Genomic DNA, 21,840 nt, shown 5'->3' on the forward strand with positions numbered 1-21,840 from the left:
TTTACCATGTTCTCCCCCTTCCTCATCAGCACATCATCCACAGTCTTCCTCGTCTTCATCTGTCTGATTTTCTCTGTCTGCCTTCCTGTCCATTTTCCTCCTAGCTCCATTTTGCCATCAAATATTCTTTCTGGGTCTCATTTTAACTATCTCCTAACTCTTTCCTCCAGCTCAGTCACTTGAATCTATATATCCCTAATCTGCTATAACGCCCCCCCGACACACACACACACACACACACACACACACACAAACCCCCAGAGTCTCTCACCCACCTCCCATATAACAGATCAGACAAGCACTGAGCACTGCCGTGTAGCGTCCCTCGCCACCCTTAAGCGAGCTATCGTGCCTCTTTGCTGCTCTTTGCCCCTCATTCCCCACAGTTTAAACACAAAGACCTGCAAGGTCAAGTTTGTTATGTTGATGTGTGCCTCTGTATACAATATATCTTTGTGGTTTACTGGTGCTTGTGTAGGTGTGCGTTTCCATTATGTGTATCTGTGTTTTTATGCGTGTGTGTGTGTGTGTGTGAGAGAGAGAGAGAGAGCGAAAGCGTGCATCTTAGATCAGCGGTTAAAGAGATTCAGCCCACAGCAGCGAGATGACCAGCAAGGTCAAGGCCGACTCTGTGGCAACACAAATTGTTCCGCTCGGAAATCCTTCCTTCTCCGGGGGCGCGCAGCTCATCTCATTCACCCTGTTAAAATTCTTCACAGTTTGAAAGCTGCCTGACTTCGGAAAATGAACACCGGAGCATGTAAGTCAATATTAACACAACCTAAACATATGCAAACAGCAACAAAAAAACAACAAAAAAAACATGGCTATTGTATTTTGATTTAATTTTTTTATTATTTTGTTTGTTTAACGAAGTGGAAACTGAGGGGGAGCTTAGCACTAATTTTACGCTTTGTTTATTTTAATTCTATTAGAGTTGTAGCCAATCTCACATGTTTTTCATTAGTTTTCCTGAAAGGCTAAATCCCTCTTTACTTATTCAAGCTTCTTTTTTTTTTTGTTGTCATATGAAGAGTTTACTGGAGCACACCTACCTTTACACAAAATCCCAGTTCTGCTAGGGCTACAGTGGATGTAAAAACTTATGAAATGGTACCTTACAGCATCTGAAAATATTCAATGTATGTTCCACTTTGCTTGAAATCATTCAAAATTCTTCAGTTTGATTCAATATTTCACCCATAGCAGCAATCCTGGTCTAATCTATTTCACGTTCTCTCCTGGTGCCTTTGTAGCAGGATTAAAGCAACACAAAATAGCACAAAGGAGGCCATGGTGAAATACTAATTGTACGTTTTGTTTTGTGTGACTGAACCCAGTGGGAGGAATACTGTGGGTGGGAGGTGTGTTACTGTATTTGTTTACACGTAGTTTTCCCGCCCGTTTCGCCCAGCACATGTTGAATTGTTCAATTCTCCTTTTTCACACAGCAGGTTGCTCTTTTTTCTCTTCCTTCCCTGCTCTTCTCTTCCTCACTCCGCTTGTTGCGGCCATGCTGCCTCCCTCCCTATCTCTAAGGGTTTTTTTTCTTCATATTAGCTCTTTTTTTTATTGTTTATTTTTTCATTTTTACCTGCCTGTCTTTCTGGGTGAGTATTTCTACCTCCCTGTGCTTCTCAGTCTTTACCTGTGCTAATTGTTCTCTATGGCTGTCACTGCATCTCTCTTCCTGCCTTTGTATGCCTCTCTCTCGTTCCTTCATACTTTTACTCCTTTGTCATACTGCACTCTCTGCTGTCACTGCCTCTCAAGACCTCATTTTAGCACTGCTCCCTCATCTCTACCATCTTCTCTCTCCTTCTTCATCCGTACTCTTTCCCATTATTCCTGGGTCCTCACCTTCGATTTCTCTCTTCTTGCATCTCTTACTGTATCCAGACCTCTCCCTGCCTTTCTGCTTCTCTTCAAAATAGCTCATACCAGGCTTCGAAATCCTGCTCCCATACCACCTCCAGGTGCGGATTGTTTTTAATGACTCCTACAAACCCAAGGCTGAGATCTGACACAGTGATAAATTCACACACACTCCCTACATGCACGTACACCAGTATGCTAGGCTACATGACTACGAGAGCTCACACACAATACTTGTGCACTCAGGTGCTCATCAGCACAAACACACATAACACATTTTTGAATACAAATAGCAATATTTTTGACAGGTTTGCAAAATTGTTGTTATTTTGTGCAGATTGACTCTATTCTCTGAAAACACATAGGGCAACATTTCAGAAGGACTTTTGGAGAGTTTTCAAAGGATTTGATTGGCATTTGAGTTTGGGGACTTTTTAAGTTATTTGAAAAATGTTTGAAGATATGGATGTCACTGTGCCATGGCGAAATATAATGGTAAGCGTCCACTAACTTAGCAGTAACCTAGCAGGTCTAATGGATGACCGAGTCCATCTAGCCAGTGAAAGGATAAAATTGTGTGCAGAAATGATGAGTCAATTCATCAGTTGTTAGACAATTTTGATTAAGTTCTGATCTATCAAGCAAAACTCCTTCCCGGGTTCCAGGTTCTTAAATGTGTGGATTTGTTGTATTTCTCTCTTTTTTTTATATACCTTTGAAATTTAATATATTTGTGTTTTGACTGCAGGTCACCTAAAAAAGCCCTTCAAGATGTTACCTTGAGCTCTTGGAAATCGTGAAAGTTTTTACTTTATTTCACAAGTTGAACTGTTATTTGGTTCTTCAGAAAAATAATGAATAGATATTAGAGTGCCCATGCTATTGCAATAAAGGAACATGTCATTCATTGCAACTGTGTGGCTCACTGGTGTGTTTTAAGAGGTTTTAGGCAATAATGGAGCTCTATGGCACAAAGAAATAAGATACACATCGATCAGGCTTTGGATACACAGGCAGAACTTGGCATTAGGATCAAATAATTGTTGGTTTTGGTATTTCCATGGAATTTGTTGACCAAAAAAAATCCCTTATTTCAAATTAAAGCAAATACATCAGCTTCATCATAATAAATGCACTGCATGTACAAGCATACATACGTACATGTGAGGACACACACTCGACTCCTGCATATGCAGGAATCTATCAGCCCGTGTATTAATATTACACAGCATACACAACAAGCACATAAGCAGACAAGCTCAATGACTGACATCCTATACACGAGAGAAGTGGCTGACAGGATCACAGTAGACACACATGTATTTTTATTGAAGTGTCTGAGGCACTTCTGAAGGGCTCCTTTCAAACGAAAGAATCATATTGTATCTCAACACTGCCTCCCACATAGGCCTACATTACATGTCCTTCTCCTGAGGCAGACATGTATGTACTTTAACAAGTCACACTGGAAATGAGTGGGCGTCAGCACTCATCACCCCCACTGTGCACACACTTCTTCATAAGAATGGGGTTATTTCGGGATGACAGGCCGCTTAGGGGATGACCATTTGACACTGAAATCATCTAGTATTACACTAAAGGGAACTATTAGCCAACTGAGCTCAGAACACTCTGCACAGAAAATCTTTGCTGAAAGGCAGCAGTCAAAACACCTTAACAGTGGTCAAAACATTTTTGCTGAAAAATTAGACTCGACTCAGCTGCTGCAAACATTTGCAGTTGGATCCGTCATGCTTTGATTGAGTTTCGAATGGAGGTTTCATTTTGTTTGCTGAAAACGGATGAAAATATTAATGAAAAGGAGGCTGGTTCACAGCGAAGTGAATCAAGCAGGAAATTCTGTTTTCAGAAACCTATAAAAACACTCTCATCTGATGAGAGTCAAATAAGGAGAAAAGGTAAGATGAATATGGATCACGTTTTAAAATCTTCACTAAAAAGGCTGCCGAGAGACGAGCCATGTATAATCTTATAGGCTTGTGTAGCATCTTTGTGTATTTCCATGTAGCTCCAGGTTAATGGGCTTAGGCAACATGTTGTTAGCTATGCATTGACTCATAGACAAAACAAAACTCCTCTCAAAAAACCTGCCCATGCTACCTTTATCATCTCCTCTCCTCCCCCTCATCATCTGCTCTCTTTCTCTATCCTCTGCTGTCCTGACCTTCTCCCCTTTACCCTTCCAAACCAGCACCTTTCTATATATGCTCTCTTACCCTTCCCTCATCTGTCTTCTTCTCCTCTTCTGCCATTATTTCTCATGACGTCAAAATGAACCTTCCCTCATCTTCCTCCATCTGTCCATCCCTCCATCTCTGTCATCTTTCCCTCACCTTGTTGAGCGTGATGACAGCCTCTTGGTTCACTCCGGTGATGTTGAACGTGTCCCCGGTCTCCCCCTCCAGAATGGTATATTCCAACTTGGCGTTCTCGCCAAGGTCGGCATCAGTAGCTGAAATGCGCCCGATCTCAGCACCCGGGATTGCCAGCTCGGAAACGGAGAAGGACCACATACCTGGAAGAGACACATAAAGGCACATATTAGGAAAGCAGTCTCCATATTCATTAGCGCTGGTAGAATCCATTTGTCAGTTAAAATTTAATTTTGTCTTTTGAACTGCTTTCAAATTGCTGTTTCCCACCTGTGCTGAGCCAATATTTACAATATTTAATTCAGATAAGACGCCATTTAATTTAACCGCACTGAGAGGATAAAGGAGAGAGATTAAAGAGGAGAAAGGCAGAGTGTGCATTTGAGCGCTCGACATAGAGATATTATTAAGAGTCAGGTAAAGTACGCTGTTAAAAGTAACTAAATTAAAAACGGTCTGGATTAAAAACAGAAGGAGCAGAGGAGATAGAGAAAAAGCAGTGACTACAGTACAACAAGCTGCTCCGTCTCCCTTGAAACATTTGAACTTGATGACGTGACCGGCTACCCATCACAAACCTCAACTTTTTAGTGCCTGAGTCGTCTATGCCTTCCTCCTGCTAACAAGTATTTATCAGTAAAACAGGCTCTTTCGTGTGTGCTGCCAGCAAACCAGCATTAAAACATGCTGGTTTTACTTTGAGAGCTGCTTCCGTTAAAGAGGCACATTATGAGTCATTTTGCTGGCTTTGCATTTTGTATTATAGGGACATACAGTACATTTCTCTTATGATTCATCTGATGCACGTTCCGATGAAAATATGCAGTACCAGACAGAACGTGGTACATCAGTGAACTCACATTACTGCATAAAAAGCAGGCACGCAGGCACGCAGGCACGCATGCAAGTACGCACACAAACACACGCACACGCACACACACACACACACACATAAATTCAAATATCCACCTACCACTCTATTTCATCCTAACACACACACAGCGGTAACCGGCTGCACTGACAAGACTAAGTATGATAGGAAAGATAGAAAATTGAGCGAGGGAAAAGGTAAGATATCATTATTTGGCTTGCACACACAGAACAGATAGACTCATTCAAACAGAGCTGTTATCTGCTCAGCTAAAGCTAAGGGAATCAGATAGACTTGTAAACGTGAGAGAGAACAACACTGCACAAACACATTGGCTTGACAGAATAAAAGATAGCCAGTACTTCAACCAGACAGTATCTGGGCCAACACAGAGTCAGATGAATTCTGTAAATCTGACAGCATCACAGCGAAACAAAATCTGAGGTTATTTCGCTTTGTGGATCAGTATTACAGTTCAGACATCGCAGTGACATTGGCAACCAAAGTTATCATTTTTGCTGGTGTTTGATTGTTGTCCTTTTAAGTCTGTTGATGTCAAATCTGTAGCACAGGCAATTACTAATATTGCAATTTAAAAAAACACAGAGGTTTCTCTCTCCAACAGGTCTTACCTAAACAACAAAACAGGTTGGTTGCCACTACCCGTATCATCATTTGATCTGAAACTCTGATTGGCAAGACAACATTATGTCAGTGCCTTCAAAACACATATGACTGGTTGAGAAATTGCTACATTTTCTGGTTTTCTAAATTGCCAACCCTTTGGCCAGGTTTTGGTTAAGTTTAAGCAATTAATCCCCCCCCCCACGCTCCAAACACCAAAAAGAGATTCATAACAGTGTTTCACTCTGGTGAAGAAACACTGAATCCTTCCTTATATATACTCAGTCTAAAACCACTGGAATCGGCAAAATAAATCCACCATGTGTAAATCTAGAAAGTAAACACCCCCAGGTTGCTAATCCCCCCCATATTGGTAGAAAAAAATACAGAGGGCATGACGTCAGTTTTCTCAGTTGTACAGTAGCTACAGCCCTGATTAAACTTCTATACAATGTAAGGGAATGATTGTTGTCATTGTTAAAAGAAACCATTGTTGAATGTTGGAGACAGGATTAAAACAGGGTTCTCCAGGTCAAAGTCCGATGCTTTGTGCACCCAAAAATTCAGCCTGACTTCTTCCATGAAAACTGGATTTTTGCTTGATACAAGGGGTTAGCAGAGTCCCACAGTAAATACCTGCGGTCTAGGTTTTGATTTAAATCTCAGTGTCCGATTTTCACCGGTTGATACCAGCACAACTGCAAAACTACACAGATGTATCTTAGGTGATCAGGTTGTATCATGCTATGTTCCCCACAGCAACTATATTTACATCCTTTCATAACCTTTGTGATATAGAGTGACAGCTGGCTATACACGTACTGATAGAACTGGAGTTATATCTTGTTTCATTCGCTTTAATAGAGAGCGGTGATCGTGGTGAGCAGTGTGTTTGCAGTGGAGATGTTTTTGTTACATGTGTGTTACTGAAAAGGAGAAAACTACGGAGTTTTTCTTCAGCTTCCTTAACATTGTCATCACTCTTGTAGGAGAGAACAAAACCAGCCCTGACCACCGGTTTTGTTGTGGCCTACGGCTTAGCTCACACGGTCACAAGAGGTTAAACATAAACACTAGATCAATGCTGTCCTTTATCTGATAGGGACTAGGAGGACAAGTCTGGGTCAAATTTAATTTCGTTTAAGATAAATTACCTGGGATACTCATAAAGGTTAAAGGAAAACATCAAAAGGTTAGACAACCACTTTTTAGAATAATACATGCAGAGTTAAAAAGAGCTTTTGAATTATTAAGCCTGGTGATCAAAAGTATGACGTATACTGTCATGAAAATTGGCAAAGTAGTAAAGATCATGTTTTGCAACAGTTGTATTTTTCCCGACAATCTTTGATTAATTTGCTTCTTGCCTGGAAGTCACTCCCAGTTATTGACGTTATCTTTACAGAACATAGACTCTGTTTTTACAGGAACTGAACATCACTACCAAAAGCTTTGCCCTCACAATGAAGACATCCATCAGGGAGATAAGCTCTTTGGTGGTGCTTCAAACTGAACATGATCAGAACAAGGCAATATAACTTTCCATTGCATTTATATATATATATATATATATATATATATATATATATATATATATATATATATATATATATATATATATATATATGGTCAGGGCTGCACAGGATATGGTAGGAAAACAAATGAAATATACATACAGTGTAGGTGAATGTTTTGAAGATACTTTTAGTTAAGTATAAGAAAATAGGGAGTAATAAAGACATACCATTAATTTTGGAATGTAGAGAGAGATGAATAAAAGAGAAAATACATCTTCATGAATAACAGCACTGTGGGAGTTCATTTTATGTCAAACTATGAAGTCCTATTTGGAAGCAGTGCTCCGGGACTATAGTACCTTTAAGTGATCTTGAATCCCCTTCTTCTTGTATTTTTCTTTTCAGAAAGTAGCCATTAGTGTATGAGTTGAAACCAGCCATTACATCCTGTGCATTACAGTTTTAGACAGTGGGAAACACTCCTCGATGGCATCTAGTGGAGCACCTTGAGTAAATTGTTGAAGGGGGAGAGGAGGAGGCAGCAGTTGTTCACCAGGAGGTAAATGAAGTAAAGTAAAAAAAGGAGTGGGTAAGGAGCAGCCTGGAGAGTAGTATATGTAAATGGCACCATTTCATGGCCCTTTAGTGCCATAAGGCCAGCAGGGAGCTTCATGCTACTGGCACAGTTACTACTTGTAATATGTGCAGAGAAAATGCTGTGGCACTAGCTAGCAGCTAGCAGCTAAGGCTCAATGCCTAAGAGACAGAGTTGTTTTATCAATCTCTTATCTAAACTTGCTTGGAATAAGAGGGGGACAAATAAGTGTGTGGAATAAGAATCAGGAATGTTGACTTTGAAATGTTTAATCATAATCTGATATTTAACTCCAATAATATTACAATTACACTAAAGTATATTTAAAAGTAAATATGTACCTTTGGCCCCTTAGTTCCAAAGTGTGCTTCCAACTTTGTGGTGACAGTTCTGCAAAGGACCTTTTCTGTTTTAACAGGAAAATGCCAACAGTATGTAAAGAAGTTGATTCCCCAGTTTGGTGGGGAAGAACTTGACTGGCCTGCGCAGACTCATGACCTCAGCCCCATCCAACACCTTTGGGATGAAATAGAGCACTGACTGTGAGCCTGGCCTTTTCAAAAACCACCAGTGTCTGACATCAAAAATGCTCTTGTGCCTGAATGGGTGTAAATCCCTGCAGATCATGTGGAAAGTGGAGGTTGTTAATTCAGCATAATAATGCCCAATAACACGTTCAATAATCACACATGGGTGCAATGTTTGGGTGTTACTTTGTTGTATTTGTTGTATTACCTGCTATAAGAATATATTACTGGGTTCATATTACATGAAAAAACATAAGAAAGTTTTAACTGTCACATAAAAAAACTCAAAGTAAATATTATCTGCTGCTGACAGAGTATGCCAACACCCACATGCCCCTGCAGGGGTCCGCCCACTGAAAGGGACAGCGTGTGCCAATGAATCAATGCTAAATACCAGTTTATGTGGTGTGACTACCATGCCTACCATCTGGGACTGACATAGCACCAGAAGGCTGAGACAAAGACAACTCGAACATAAACAGGCCTGTTGCTAATGAGACAGCGAATTAGAAAAGTTATTTACAAGCCAGTGACCTTGGTTTCTATTGATCTATACTATTGCAGGTGAAGCTGGTCAATGTACACCTACACCGAGTAAACAGATCCCGGGGCTCATGGGCTCTTTCTCTCACATCCAACGGCAGCGTGAAATGCTCCAGCCTCTCTCTTATACACTCTTGTCATACACAGGGAGGGCTCATGAGGACAGTGACAAAGGGGGTGTAATGCTGGCAGAGTAGGCTAGACCTAGTCATTATCAGCTTTCTGCTCACCCAGGAGAGCAGCTGGCAACACATGTAATACATCATTTCCACCCATGATGGACTGGGGGAAAATAAAAAGAGGAGATCCAGCAGCGGGGGGTGAGAAAGAGGATAGTGAAAAGGTGAGTGGCAGGGTGAGAATCCCAGCTCATTCAGCACATAAAGAACCTCAAAAAGCAGCACAGGTCTCTGATAAAATCACAAATTGCACGAAAATAGAGAGTGGTTGGGATCTGTCCTCTGCCTTTGTTCGCGCAGGTAAAGCCATTAGAGCGGGCTGTGAGGAGACAGCATGGGTGCACTGGTTCAGTGCTTCATGTCTCACTAATATAGGTGCTCCCCACTGAGCCGGCGATAATTGTGCCAGGGAGAGAAGATCGAAAGCCTTCTGGAGCTGTTTTTCGGTGCTGCTTCACAACAAGAAACTCTTTTTCCATATCAGCCAGTTCTGATTCCTCATGACTGTTTTCAAACTATTGTATACAGAATATGTAAACAGTATATACATATGTGTATATATGTACATGTACTGTATACATACATGTACATACATGTACATTTATATATATATATATATATATATATATATATATATATATACACAGATATATATTCACAAACAGAAGATACATAGATAGATATAGTTCAATAAGGGATGTAACAATTGGCCAGGGACTGGTGATCAAATGAATGTGGCCCTGTTGGCAGGGGGGATTAGTTGGAAATGAAAGACAGGTGGTGAGTGTTAACTAGGGTGTAGTTTAATACAGGTTTAGTGCAGAAGTACAGAAAAAGTGCTTGAATGGAAACTGCTGGTGGAGAGGGTTGGGAATGATCTAACAGGAGAGGGGGCGACTATAAAAATACAGATAAATGTGAAATGAAAGATGCAACACAAGAGGGACAGAGAAGGTGGGAAGAGAGAAAAGCAAAGGGTGAAAAACCAGCAGGGAACCACTTTTTGAAGACAGACGCTGACCGAGACCTGTGCTATAAAAGCACTCAGAGAGAAGAGGAGGGGAGGGTTGAGTGGGAATGAAAAAATAAGAGCATTTGACTCCGCAACATCTTATCTGAAGCAGAGGCAGCGTGTTTCTTGTGATGCTGGTGGTGGTGGTGGTGGTGGAAGGCGTCGAGTTAGGGGAGTCATTAAAAAATGTCTTGCTGGCTAAAGCGCACGCAGTGGTTTTGAAAATAGCCTGAATAAAATCTGCATCTGTTTAGGGGAAGTCCATTTACACAGGCATTCATATTCGAGAGGGCTTAACAGAAAAGGCCAGAGAGATGGAAGGGAGGATCAAGGGACAAGGGATTTAGGCAACATCATAAGTGTCAGAGACACAGAGAGGGAGCTATAGCTGGGGCAGGGAGAGATGAAAACAGAGCTGCTATCTAGGCAAAATTTTTATTCTTCCCAAGCCACTACAGGGTTAAATTAGACTGCATGCAGCAAGAGTGGATGTGAAAGTGAGAGTGAAAGTGACGCCTTCTATCTCGGTGCTAATGGGGTTAATAATGAAACACTGTAGATCTTTTCCTTCACAGGCTCCAGGGCAAGCAGTATAAAACACTGCATGTCGCAGTTGAACTTGCCTTGCGCAGAGAGGTGGGCCATTAGCCATTACTGAGCTCTGCTCTAATGCCCTATGAAGTAGGAGGAAAAGGCAGGGTGTGCCTGAGTGTGCGTGCGTGTGTGTGTGTGTGTGTGTGTGTGTGTGTGTGTGTGTGTGTGTGTGTGTGTGTGTGTGTGTGTGTGTGTGTGTGTGTGTGTGCGCGTGCGTGCGTGTGTGTGTGTGTCCATTAGTCCATTACTATGCGAATGCCTATACTTGCATACTGGCGTGGGCGCACCCAGGTGCCTAAGTGCAAACAGTGCTAAACAACGTTGACTCCACCATTCTGTGTCAATCCTGAATCAATGCTGGTTCCTTTCAGGGATGGATAAAGTAAAGCAGATATGTATTAGTAACTTACATTATAGACCTTTCTGCAGCAGCTTTTTTAAGTCACAAATTCTACATGATATTCTTTTTAAATGAAATCTAGCCTCAAGGTTATGACAAGAAGGCAATCACCACCTCCAGCCTACACGGGATATCAAGTGGCTAAAAAGCTTTACATTGACTGACTGCACCGCGCTGACAAAATGGTAAAATGACAAAGTGGCAGGCTGGCTGGTTGGCTGGTTGGCTGAATGACTGAATGACTGACTGATGTGACTAAGGGAGGGGAAAGGAGAGTTTGCGGCTGGCTCAGACCAGTTAGACTCGCCGCTGACATTCACTTCCACCTGCGAGATATTGCGAGAGAAGAGAGAAACTGAGAAATGTACAGCGGGAGCTCAAGGGAAGACAAAAAATGGGAGTAATAAGACACAGGGCTGAGAGTGAATGAAGGAGGGCTGTGAGTAAGGAGGAGAAAAAGAAAGAGAGAGGGAGAGAAAGAGATGTGACTGAGAGCAATGTCTCCAGCAGTGATTTTACTGTCTATTGAAGCAGAAAGCACTGAACTTTAGATGAAATATTAATACATAGCGAGAAAATACAGAGGGATAGAGAAAATAAAAGGATAAAAAGTATGCTGGTATTAGCCACCTCCATTTTAATTAGTTTTTCCTTTCATTTCATTTCCTCCATCTGTTATTTGAGCTGTGAAGATGTAAAACTTAATTAGGGAATAACAATTATTGGAAATTATTGCCTATTATCTAATTGTTTAGGTTATCACTATAATCATTATTACTCTTTCGCAAATACAACCGAGCATTGGAGCCAGATGAAATTAGTCAAACTGTTTTAGGAATCCAACACTCAATTTTCCCCCAGAATGTGCTGGTGCGAAGCAGGAAAATCCAGAGGTTGGGTTTAATTAACGCAAGGTGTTGTTCCAGCCTGAAGGCAGGCTGCAGACTGGGCATGGATTTACTGAGATGAGAAATGCTTCCTCTCGAGAGAAAAAGCATCATTTTGTGACAACACTGTGAGTTCTTACAGAAGGACAAGCTGGAAAAGAAGCACCAAAATAGAATTCAACAAGACCTAAATTGGGTATTTTTGCAGGCTTGTTTGTGCAAAGCGATTTACAGTGATCGCACGCATTATGTAATGCCAGTAAGTTTGAGAAATGCAATCAGGGCCCGTATTTTATCAAGCATCTCGGAATTACACTCAGGTATAACGCTAAAAGTGAACCTGGGGCTAAAAACACTCCCACCGCAGGGTAGGACGTGAGAGATATTCAGGAGTTTCCTACACTTACTTTCACTTTTTTTAAAGTTACTCCTTAGACAGAGTGTGACGTCACTGTTTTATAACACTCCCATTGAGTATAAAGTATGATGAAATATTTTTCCTGACAGTTGTGGTTTTTGAAATACTAGACAGTGGAAAATTAGAAATGCAGGAAATAGTAACATTTTTATGTGGAGGCTGCGGAGGTTACACATAACCCTCAATTCGATTAGCTGCGATTTTTGCTGAGATAGCATGTGGTGTAATTAATTCATATTTGCGATAATGGTATCTCTTAATAATCTCAGTGTCGTCAATTAATATCCCTCCGTCCACTGAATGTGCCCAAATGTGTCTGCCTTAAGGCCAACTCCTGGCAGCTTTTGACCGGTTAGGACAGTTACAGAGCTCTCTCTCTCTCCTTTAGATCAGCAGAGATACAAGTCTAAGTTGGGAAAGTTTATGAAATGCTTTTACTCCTATTCCAACAAGTAGGACTAAAAATGTATTACTCTTGAGGAGTTTTGTCCAGTTAAGAGAAGAAAAGAGAAGAGAAAAAAAAAAGGGAAGAGAAGAGAATAGAAGAGAGGAAAATTAAATTTATAACTGTAAAAGGATGATTGAGATAACATTAATCTGATCGTAATAAAATAGTGACTGCGATGCATTGTAGTTGCAGTGATAGGTCTTGAGATAACTTGGATAGAGCTAGAAGATAGCTGGTTATTGTACTACTGAGGAGAGTGAAGCCGCACTGGTGTTTTGTTGGAATTATTATAATTTTTCACATTTTACAATAACAGCTGATAATGGCGGCAGATGTTGATAACTCTATGAATATAAATTTACAGATTGTGAGCTAAATATATATATATATATATATTAAGCACTTTAAATGTAACGGATTACTTGTGGAAACCTACCTTGCCCTCTCTGGCGTTTAGTGTGTTTTATGCAAAGCAGTGTACTCTGCATTCATGCACTGTAGCAAAATGAGCCTGGTGAGAAGTGAACTCATAATTGAAAGTGCAGCGGTTACAACGCGCTAAACCACACGGGAACCTTTGTACAGTTCTGGAAAAACAATGACAGTGCAGGTGCACAGCTTCAACAGTGTTGGTGGAGAAAAAAATATAGAAAACAGAAAAAATTCAAACAGACAGAAAAAATATAATCAGACATGTTTTATTTGAAACCAAGAGTGTGGATGTTTCCTTTCCGGCTTCGAGTCGAGTACAACAATGAATAGTTTGGAGCTGTGATAACATTTGTTTCCTCCTCCAAGCGACTTTATGAGGTTAAGTTCAAGACAGGCCTTCTGTCTTCCTCTAGTCTATACCCTTGTTATGTTTTTTTTACATCTCCATTCCCTCCTCTTGAAGTTCTTACACCAAATCATGAAAGTTTGGTTAATCCAATAGCCCCTCAAAGCCCCTCCCGCCTATTTTTAACCGATTTGAACAGTGGGAAGCCACACTTTTCCCGCCAGGAGCTGCAGGGTCCGTCTTGGCATCACATCTGTCTGTCTCTGCATCCCCCAAATATGTACTGTATACCCATTCGGCTCACTGAATGATCATCTGTTTACCCAATATGGAAAGGTATTTTTATGATTTATAAGAATGCCATAAAGTTTCGGAGGAGCACTCAGTATGGCTTTGACAGCCTTTATGTTTAAGGTATGAGAGCGCAGGGCTGAGGCGATTCATTTTGCACCTCTGTGTAGAGTAGTTTACCCACCGCTGTTCTTCTGACCGAGACATTATAGTGGATGGAGCTACTTAGAATATCTGGAGGGACATGATGTGCTGGCTCACTTCCAGCTGTGTTTTGAGGAGCCCACGGAGAAGAGGGTCAAGAGTGTGGAGAAGCCAGGAGGGAATGGCAAAGACCTCTGGGAACATGTTCAGTCGACTGCACGTGGATCCTCAGAGAGTTAGGTGGGGATTTTACATGTTCAGCGAAGTGCACATCAGTGTAGTTCCTCGGTGCTAGGGGAGAAGGGATTTTAAAAGACTCTCAGAAAGGGTGCTTCTCCGTCTAACTTCTGTCCAAGGATCCATTTTGATGGGCCCGAGTTTGAAGCAGGATTTGCACTTGTGTATCCCACCACGAAAGGCAGGCTAACTCAAAGAAGAAACAAGAAAATACACCCAAACACACAGTGATGTGAGATAGCCAGCAGTGGCCCGCCACACCCCGTTGAGGATGTGCCGCTTACAGTCCAGGGACTCCATTCATCAAGCTCGACAGAGAGACAGAAAGCGCGAGAGAGGAAAGGAAAAAAGAAGAAGTAAACAGAGGCTGAGAGGTGAAAGGTAACATTGCAAGACAACAGCAGAGGGATTGAGTGCAACGGGCACAGCAGCAGGTAAAGGAAGGTATGCACAAAACAGACAGGAAGGAGTGATAGATGGAAAAGAAAGGAGAAAAAGCTTTAGACACCACCAGGAAGGTCCCATTAACATGGAAGTCACTTCCTCTTCTCCAGCTCTCCGTGGCTTGGCAAAACAAGAATGGCTTTAGCTCCTATTATTCTGCATGAAGGAGCGCACTGCCAGGTCAGATGAAAACATTAACACAAAAAAAATTTGAAAAAATGCACCCTGTCTCCCTGCCTTTCCGGTAGGTTCTGTAAAAGAAAAGGGCTCAAGCATTGTCAAAAAAAGTGCGAAGTGCGGATTCACCTAATGTCCACAGAGGTAAGAAACAGGGATAGAAAAAGCCCAGTTTCGGCGATTTAATGAAGTTTTAAATTTCCCTGGGATTCCTCTGTGATGGCACGGAAAGTCGTGAGGATGAAAATTTTCTGAGTGTGGAGAATTTAAGACCCTCTTGGGCTTCCATAAGGCGGGATTGCCCGCATGTAGGTCTATTGGAAACCTTGCGTTGTATGGAGCGATTACTGCATGATGAATCTCTCCTCACAGACTCGTTTGGCTGCACAGGATTGTGGAAGAAAAGCTCATCAGGGGAAGCGCTGCCCGCGGCTTCCTCGCAGGAGCCGCCAATTTGATGTGGTTCTAATGTCAGTGTAAAGCCTCATTTGTTTGTGCATGTACATGTGAAGAAGAACAAGAGAGAGCAAGATAGGGAAGAGAACAGAAAGCACCTACCCACGAGGGTGACTGACCCTGCTACTTCAACACGTGCGCACCCGCTGGACACATGACAGACACGTACACAATGCAGTTAGTGGGCTGCAGCACCATTCATACCCACGCATGATAAAAGCCTAGACGGAATCAGGCAGATTTCTATACTTTGCCTCCATTGACTCCAGGGCAAAGGCACTGCTAAAGCAGGCCTAATTGTGCAGCGTGATATGAGGGAGCAATTTCAGGAAAGACTTTCCGTGCCTCAGTGCTATCTCCCACTCCTGAGCCGGCTGCATATACAGATCCTGCATATGTACTGTATGTGAGACTGCATGCGTTACATGTAAATTCTCCAAGGCTGTCTTTAAACATATAGCATCAGACACAGTTTTGAATACTAAATCACATACAAGCCCTAAACTTGTCCCCTTACATGTTACGGATACATGTTCAGACATTCAAAATACAGACACATCTGTCTGCATCATGGCCATGACATACAACATTGAATACCCTGCTTCGTTCTATTTCCCAGCATCCCTTCGGCTCTGTGTGAGATGAGGTGATTTTCAGCTAGCCTGATTATCACTGTCGCCACTGTAGCCATAATCTTTACTCCTCTCCCTTCTTTCTGTTTCCCGCCATCTCTATCCCTCCATCCTGTTGTCTCCCTCCTCCCTCCTTCACGCTTTGGTGAACTTGCCCCCAGGACTCACTTTCATGCATTCTAAAGACTGCCGGCTTCTCATCTTTATTGTGCCATTCCAGACAATGGGGGACGTCAGCGCGTGGGTGCCAATCACTGGACAGAACGACAGGATGTGGGCGGCCGTGTTGGACCGGATTGGCTTATACTTGTGTTCCCTAACTCTGATGAGCCCATTACCAGTCCACAAATGCACATTAGTCCTGCCATTTAACTAAATCCATTATCGATGCACTATTGAAGAGGACACAAGATATTTTCAATATGCATCGGATTTTATTGGATGTGATTGGACTACTATTGGCTATTTTATTCCATTTATGGATTTTCTATGTTATGTAAGTGCACCATTGTTATATAGAAAGAGCTGTGAAAACAAAAAGAAGGCAACTTACTGCACAGTCCATGTCTTATTTTCTATTAACATTATTTTACATGTCAAAATTGCATAGGAAACTTTTCATTATTAAACAACAGTATCTGAAGAAACTTCGATGGCCAATATTTGCCGCAGGAATGGAAATTATTGGTTGGCAGTGAACACAAATGTTCATTAACAATAGCTACAGTAGTTTATAGTGGATGGTTTGACAAGTGGGACTTCTCACTGCAGACACTTTCTGCCACACTGACTAAAAATGATTGTCCGCTGAGGGTGTTTCAAAACAGGAACAGATGGGAGAAAGTGCGATAAGGGACACAAGGATACCGGGTGTGTGATGAGCACACACTGAGAGAGTGGGAGTCAGGACTATCTGTGTATGTTTGTTGGTGGGGAGGGATGTATGTGTGTCTCTGGGCCTGACACGAGATTACAAAGTCTGTCACCTCCCTGTCTCCTCAGCTCTGACTGATCATGAAAGTGTGCACAAATGTGTCTATGACCCAAATGCGTGTCAGAGGCAATGAAAACAAAAAAGTAGATTCCAACAGATGAAGAAGAAGCTCATGCCACAGATAAATAAAACACACACGAGGTCATGCCATTATGCCAATCTGTTTTAGCTCATCCACTCGTCCTCCTTTCTTGTCTTTCTTGTTTGTCTTTTTTTTTTGCATCCATTCTCACTAAAGGATATTATACCTTGAGCATCCCTCTTGACCCCTTCCATTTTCTTTCACTCCTCCATTCCCTTTCTTGTACATTTGTCTCCTTATCCCCTTCGTCTCACTATAGTTCCCTCTACATTTTCTGAGCCGCTTCTCACCCACTCCCTCTTTACTTATTCCCCTTTGTCTTACTTCCTCAGACAACTTTATCACACCTTTCTTAGCAACTCCAGCTTTCTCTTTTTCTCTTTCCGGAAAAAAATACACACTTAAGCACAAAATAGAGACACACACAGGAAGACATACATTCCCCTCCACACACCGCCTCTTTCTCCCTTGCTATCTCCTCCCATTCACACTCTCACTGTTATAGTCTCACTCTCCAGGGAAATGAATTAGCAATATTTATGATGAAGCCCTCTCTGAACTACTCCCTCGATCTCTCCCCTTCTCTCAGTCTCATCTCCCTGGTGCATAAAATGACACTGTTCTTATTGGTGCTACCTATGTTGTCATCTGTCAGCCCATCTATCTTTTCATCCATCAAACCACTGGGAGATGGGAGTGATGGCTCCTTGTACGTTTTTAGGTGGCGCCATTGGCAAGCCAAGGTTGTTTGGAAACCACATAAAAACAGGAAGCGGCACCTGCGTCTCTGTCAGTGAACTTGTCACTGAGCAGAGTTGTAGCTATTCAAGCAGTTCTTGCAGGCAGAGCAGAAGACCCAAAAGTTTTCAAAGAGCACAAGTTATGAGTCTCCAGATGCATCTGGCAGTTTCTGTGTATGTAGTTAAAGTATAACAAAGTGCTGTTCAAAGTGTCACAAGATAATGAATTAATGTTTTGCTCTTTGACAGCCTACAGATTCATTTGAGCTCCATAAAGGTGGTACATTTGGTGTACAGATCTTGGGGATGGGGCCAGATGACACATCAAATGTTGAAATTACACCGATAGTAAGCATAAGAAGAGTAACATTTCACTTTCTGATAATTCAGATAGAAGGCTGTGGTTGTGAGTCATCTCTGAATATTTTAATTTAAAGGATTTAGATTCAATTCAAGATCGTCTTGTATATAAAGTGAAATACTTGGAAGGCAGTGTGTTTTTAATGATTCTCTTTATGCTTTTATAGCACTGAATGTGAAAAAACAGGATTCCTTTTCAGCTGTGCTAATCATATTTTTAGGTGTTTAACTATTCAGCATTTCAGATTAGGCACTGTTCGTGAGTGGAATGTTATTTTATGGTATAAGATAAATACGGAAGGTGGATCAATAAAGGAGTACAACAGAGTCTCAAGAAATTCTCACACTTCTAAACTGCTTGATCTGCTGAATGGGCAAGATGAGAATAAATTAAAGCAGTGTGGAAGAAAGTACTTTAAGGATGGTGAGCAACCAAAGCACTTTGCTGAATGTATTTCAAAAGTTAAAATGCAATGACATTCAAAGAACCTTCATATTTTGTAATTGAAAATGGAAAATTAAAAGGTTTTGTGAAGAGGTAACCAATTACATCTTAGATTTTATGTATTAAGCTTCATTCTTGAACTTTAAATGGTAGTTTGTCAAAATGATCCCAATTCAATGTTAAAGTACTAACTTTTACCATAACTTTCAACCCTATCACATGGTCTTCGTCAGCAGTTGAGGTTTGGTCATGTGTTCTGGACATGGATCTGTTAAAATGTGGCAGTTATGATTTCATTCATAGCACTTTTAGCACTTCTCCGTGACAACTGAGCAAAATCCATCCACTGATGACGGCCGTGTGATGTGGGTGAAAGCTCTAGAAAAAGCTAGAAAATGGATAATGGATAGGGACTGTATTCTAAAACCATTTTTTTGAAGGTCGAAAATGAACTTTCATGAACTTTCAACTTTCACTTTAAACCAACGCAAATAAAAAGTCCTCAAAAAGAAGACGGAAAGAAAAAGGGAGGAAAAAGGAAGGTAGTAGGTGGACTTCGATTTAGGATAAATTTTGTAAATATTTTCAGGGAACCTTGGGATATCTTCCACAATGCACGAAGACTGAGATTGTGTGTGTGTATGTATGTATGTATGTATATATGTACAGTATGTGTACTATACTCAGCTGATCTATCTCAGTGATATGTGTTCATCGATATGTCCAAATCATAAGAAAATCAGCTGTTATGATATAGCACGTTGTTTTGTGATAAAGTGCAATAGTGGGAATCTTCTCATGCGACAGGAAGAACTGGATCGTGTTTATTTTTATATTTTGAGAAGGGAAAGTTATGTGTTTGTTCCTTTATCCTTTCGATTTTTTGTTTGCTCTATCTTGTGTATATCATTTCCTCAGGTGTTAGAGTAGGAATTGCTACAATAACAAGGCAATACTTTTTTATTTATTTTTGGTACTGTTGGTAAGAGTTGAGAAAAATAAGGTAGAAAAGAGAGAGTATCGGGTAGAGGTGGATGCCATGTTTGCTGTTTGTGTTGATATGATATTTCATGGAAGATATCTGCGATAAAAACTCCAAAAAAAAAAAAAAAAAAAGGTCTTCAAAACCCTATAAATAAGACTGTATATATTTCATCATGTGATATTAATTCATCATTCATCTTAATATTCCAGAAAAGACAGGTTATCCTCCTAAATAACCCACTTTTCTGAGTAGTTACAGTAAAAAAAAATGTTGTTCTTTGCATTAAATTTAGTGGTCATCTTATTTTTAGCTACACTTCCAGCCGCTGCCTCAGCCTCTACTTCCGTTTATCCCGGGGAGAATTCAGCTGTGGAGTACACACAGCCATAAATTATTTAGCTAAGTAAACATGGAAAAACATGTCTGAGTAAATGACTACATGGAAAGAGGACTATGAAATTTCAAATCCGCCCAATGATAACACTATGGCCATACTACAAAGCTATATGATGCTGTGGAAGTCCCATCACTTTAATATCCCTATGGGTTACCAGGGGACTAGAAAGTCATCTACTGTGCCTATCCTGAAGCTTTGTAACAAGAAGCTGATCATTTGAGATGTGATTTGATACCTAACACCCTTGTTTACTCTCAGACAATTAGCCAACCATGTATTCCACACTGCACTACCATAATAAGAGCTTAATCAGGTAAGCAGTGATGTGCAATGAGACAGTAATAGAAAGTCCCCTTTAGCACAATTTTTACATCTGTCTGCCTTGTTAACGATACATTGTAGGGGAGCATTTGGAAAAAAAAATTCATCTACTCACAATCTGACATGTTCTCATGAAAAACAGGCCCACTGAGAAATATGTAGTCCAGTGAGTATTAATGCAAATGCAGGAAGAAAATATCAAGAGTCCAATGATATTTCTGGGATAAAGACTTCAAATAATCTTTGAATAATATCCAGCAAGATACTAAAAATGATTACTTTGTCGACTGTGTGTCTAAATATTTGTCACCTTAAACAATGTTCAAAAAGTACTGGTACCTTTAAAAAGTTCATTTGATATGGATGGAAATAAAATTAAAGCTCTTCTAGCACCAATGAATGCAGCGCTAAAACATCAAAAAAATTGTTGCTGTCCAAATATATTTGGAGCGCGGTGTATGCCATTTGATAATGAGGCCCAGAAGAAAGTGTGGTTAGAGCATTGTGTTTGCCAACAAAGTGTCTGAAAATATCCCACGTTTTCCACTTATCATTTAACCAAAAAACAACTACTATTCTGTACGGTGGCCTGCTTTCTCTCGGCTATACTGCCTCCTCCGGGCATAAGAAATCCCCTGACAGCATTCAAAACTGTACATGCAACAAACCCACTTAGTTCCTGGAATCATGTGATGGAAAGGGAGAAATTCTAGGGCACTGTGAAAAGACAAGCCCACAGAGAAGGACCTGTTTTTTCTTCTTGTTAATGTACAGCTGACACCTGGTTCGTACGCTCCAATGTAATCCTCTCCCTCTGGTAAATGCCACAAGGAATAAGCAGTGTTGACCTTGGGATATGCAAGGGCTAGATTTGAGGGTGTCTTTTTAAAAGCCTGGGTGTGTAATTGAGTAGAGCGGCAGGCTGGCTGGCTTTGATTGTGTAAGCACAAGGGAGCGTGAGAGTGTGAGGGAACAGAAAAAAGGCAAGCAGAGGATCAGGGATACAAACAGACATATACAAACAAACGTGGGAATATGTGGGCTGTTCACACGCACATATCCACACAAACTGTGGGTGTAGGCAAACATCAATCAGTCGTCATCATCAGGACCAGTAGAGGCAACAGCCTGGAGGTTTGGTAGACTGTAAGGTTTCAGGGCCGCTGCTGGCACCGTGAGGCTCCTCATCACCCAGACAGTTCAGAAAGAGCCCTGTTTTTCCCCAAAAAGCCCTCTAGCCCTCACCACACAGACCAGTCCAAAACACCAGCTTTGATGGGGGTTCAACTCGACCAACAAACCTCAAATCCCAGGACATCATTAGTTCAATTTTGGCATTAAAGCCAGGGGTCTATTGGACTAAAAACCCTCATCGCATGCCAATCCAGCTGACACCTCTTGTCTTGGATCCACCTGCACTCTGCTCTGTTATGTTCTCCAGCTCCTGCCACTTACAGATGGTAAGAGTTTATTT

At 41.2% G+C, this 21,840-nt stretch overlaps 1 protein-coding gene across 1 annotated transcript in view; it reads right to left on the bottom strand.

Annotated features, from left to right (window-relative positions):
• LOC120798926 (cadherin-24) overlaps positions 1–21,840 on the bottom strand; it is a 92,440-nt gene that overhangs the window by 32,633 nt on the left and 37,967 nt on the right. Inside the window, exon 5 of the mRNA XM_040143720.1 lies at positions 4,230–4,411. Coding sequence (XP_039999654.1) covers positions 4,230–4,411 — 182 coding nt within the window. The remainder of the gene's footprint in view (positions 1–4,229; positions 4,412–21,840) is intronic.

The sequence above is a fragment of the Xiphias gladius genome, chromosome 14 (genome assembly GCF_016859285.1).
Source record: "Xiphias gladius isolate SHS-SW01 ecotype Sanya breed wild chromosome 14, ASM1685928v1, whole genome shotgun sequence".
NCBI classification, from domain to species: Eukaryota; Metazoa; Chordata; class Actinopteri; order Istiophoriformes; family Xiphiidae; genus Xiphias; species Xiphias gladius.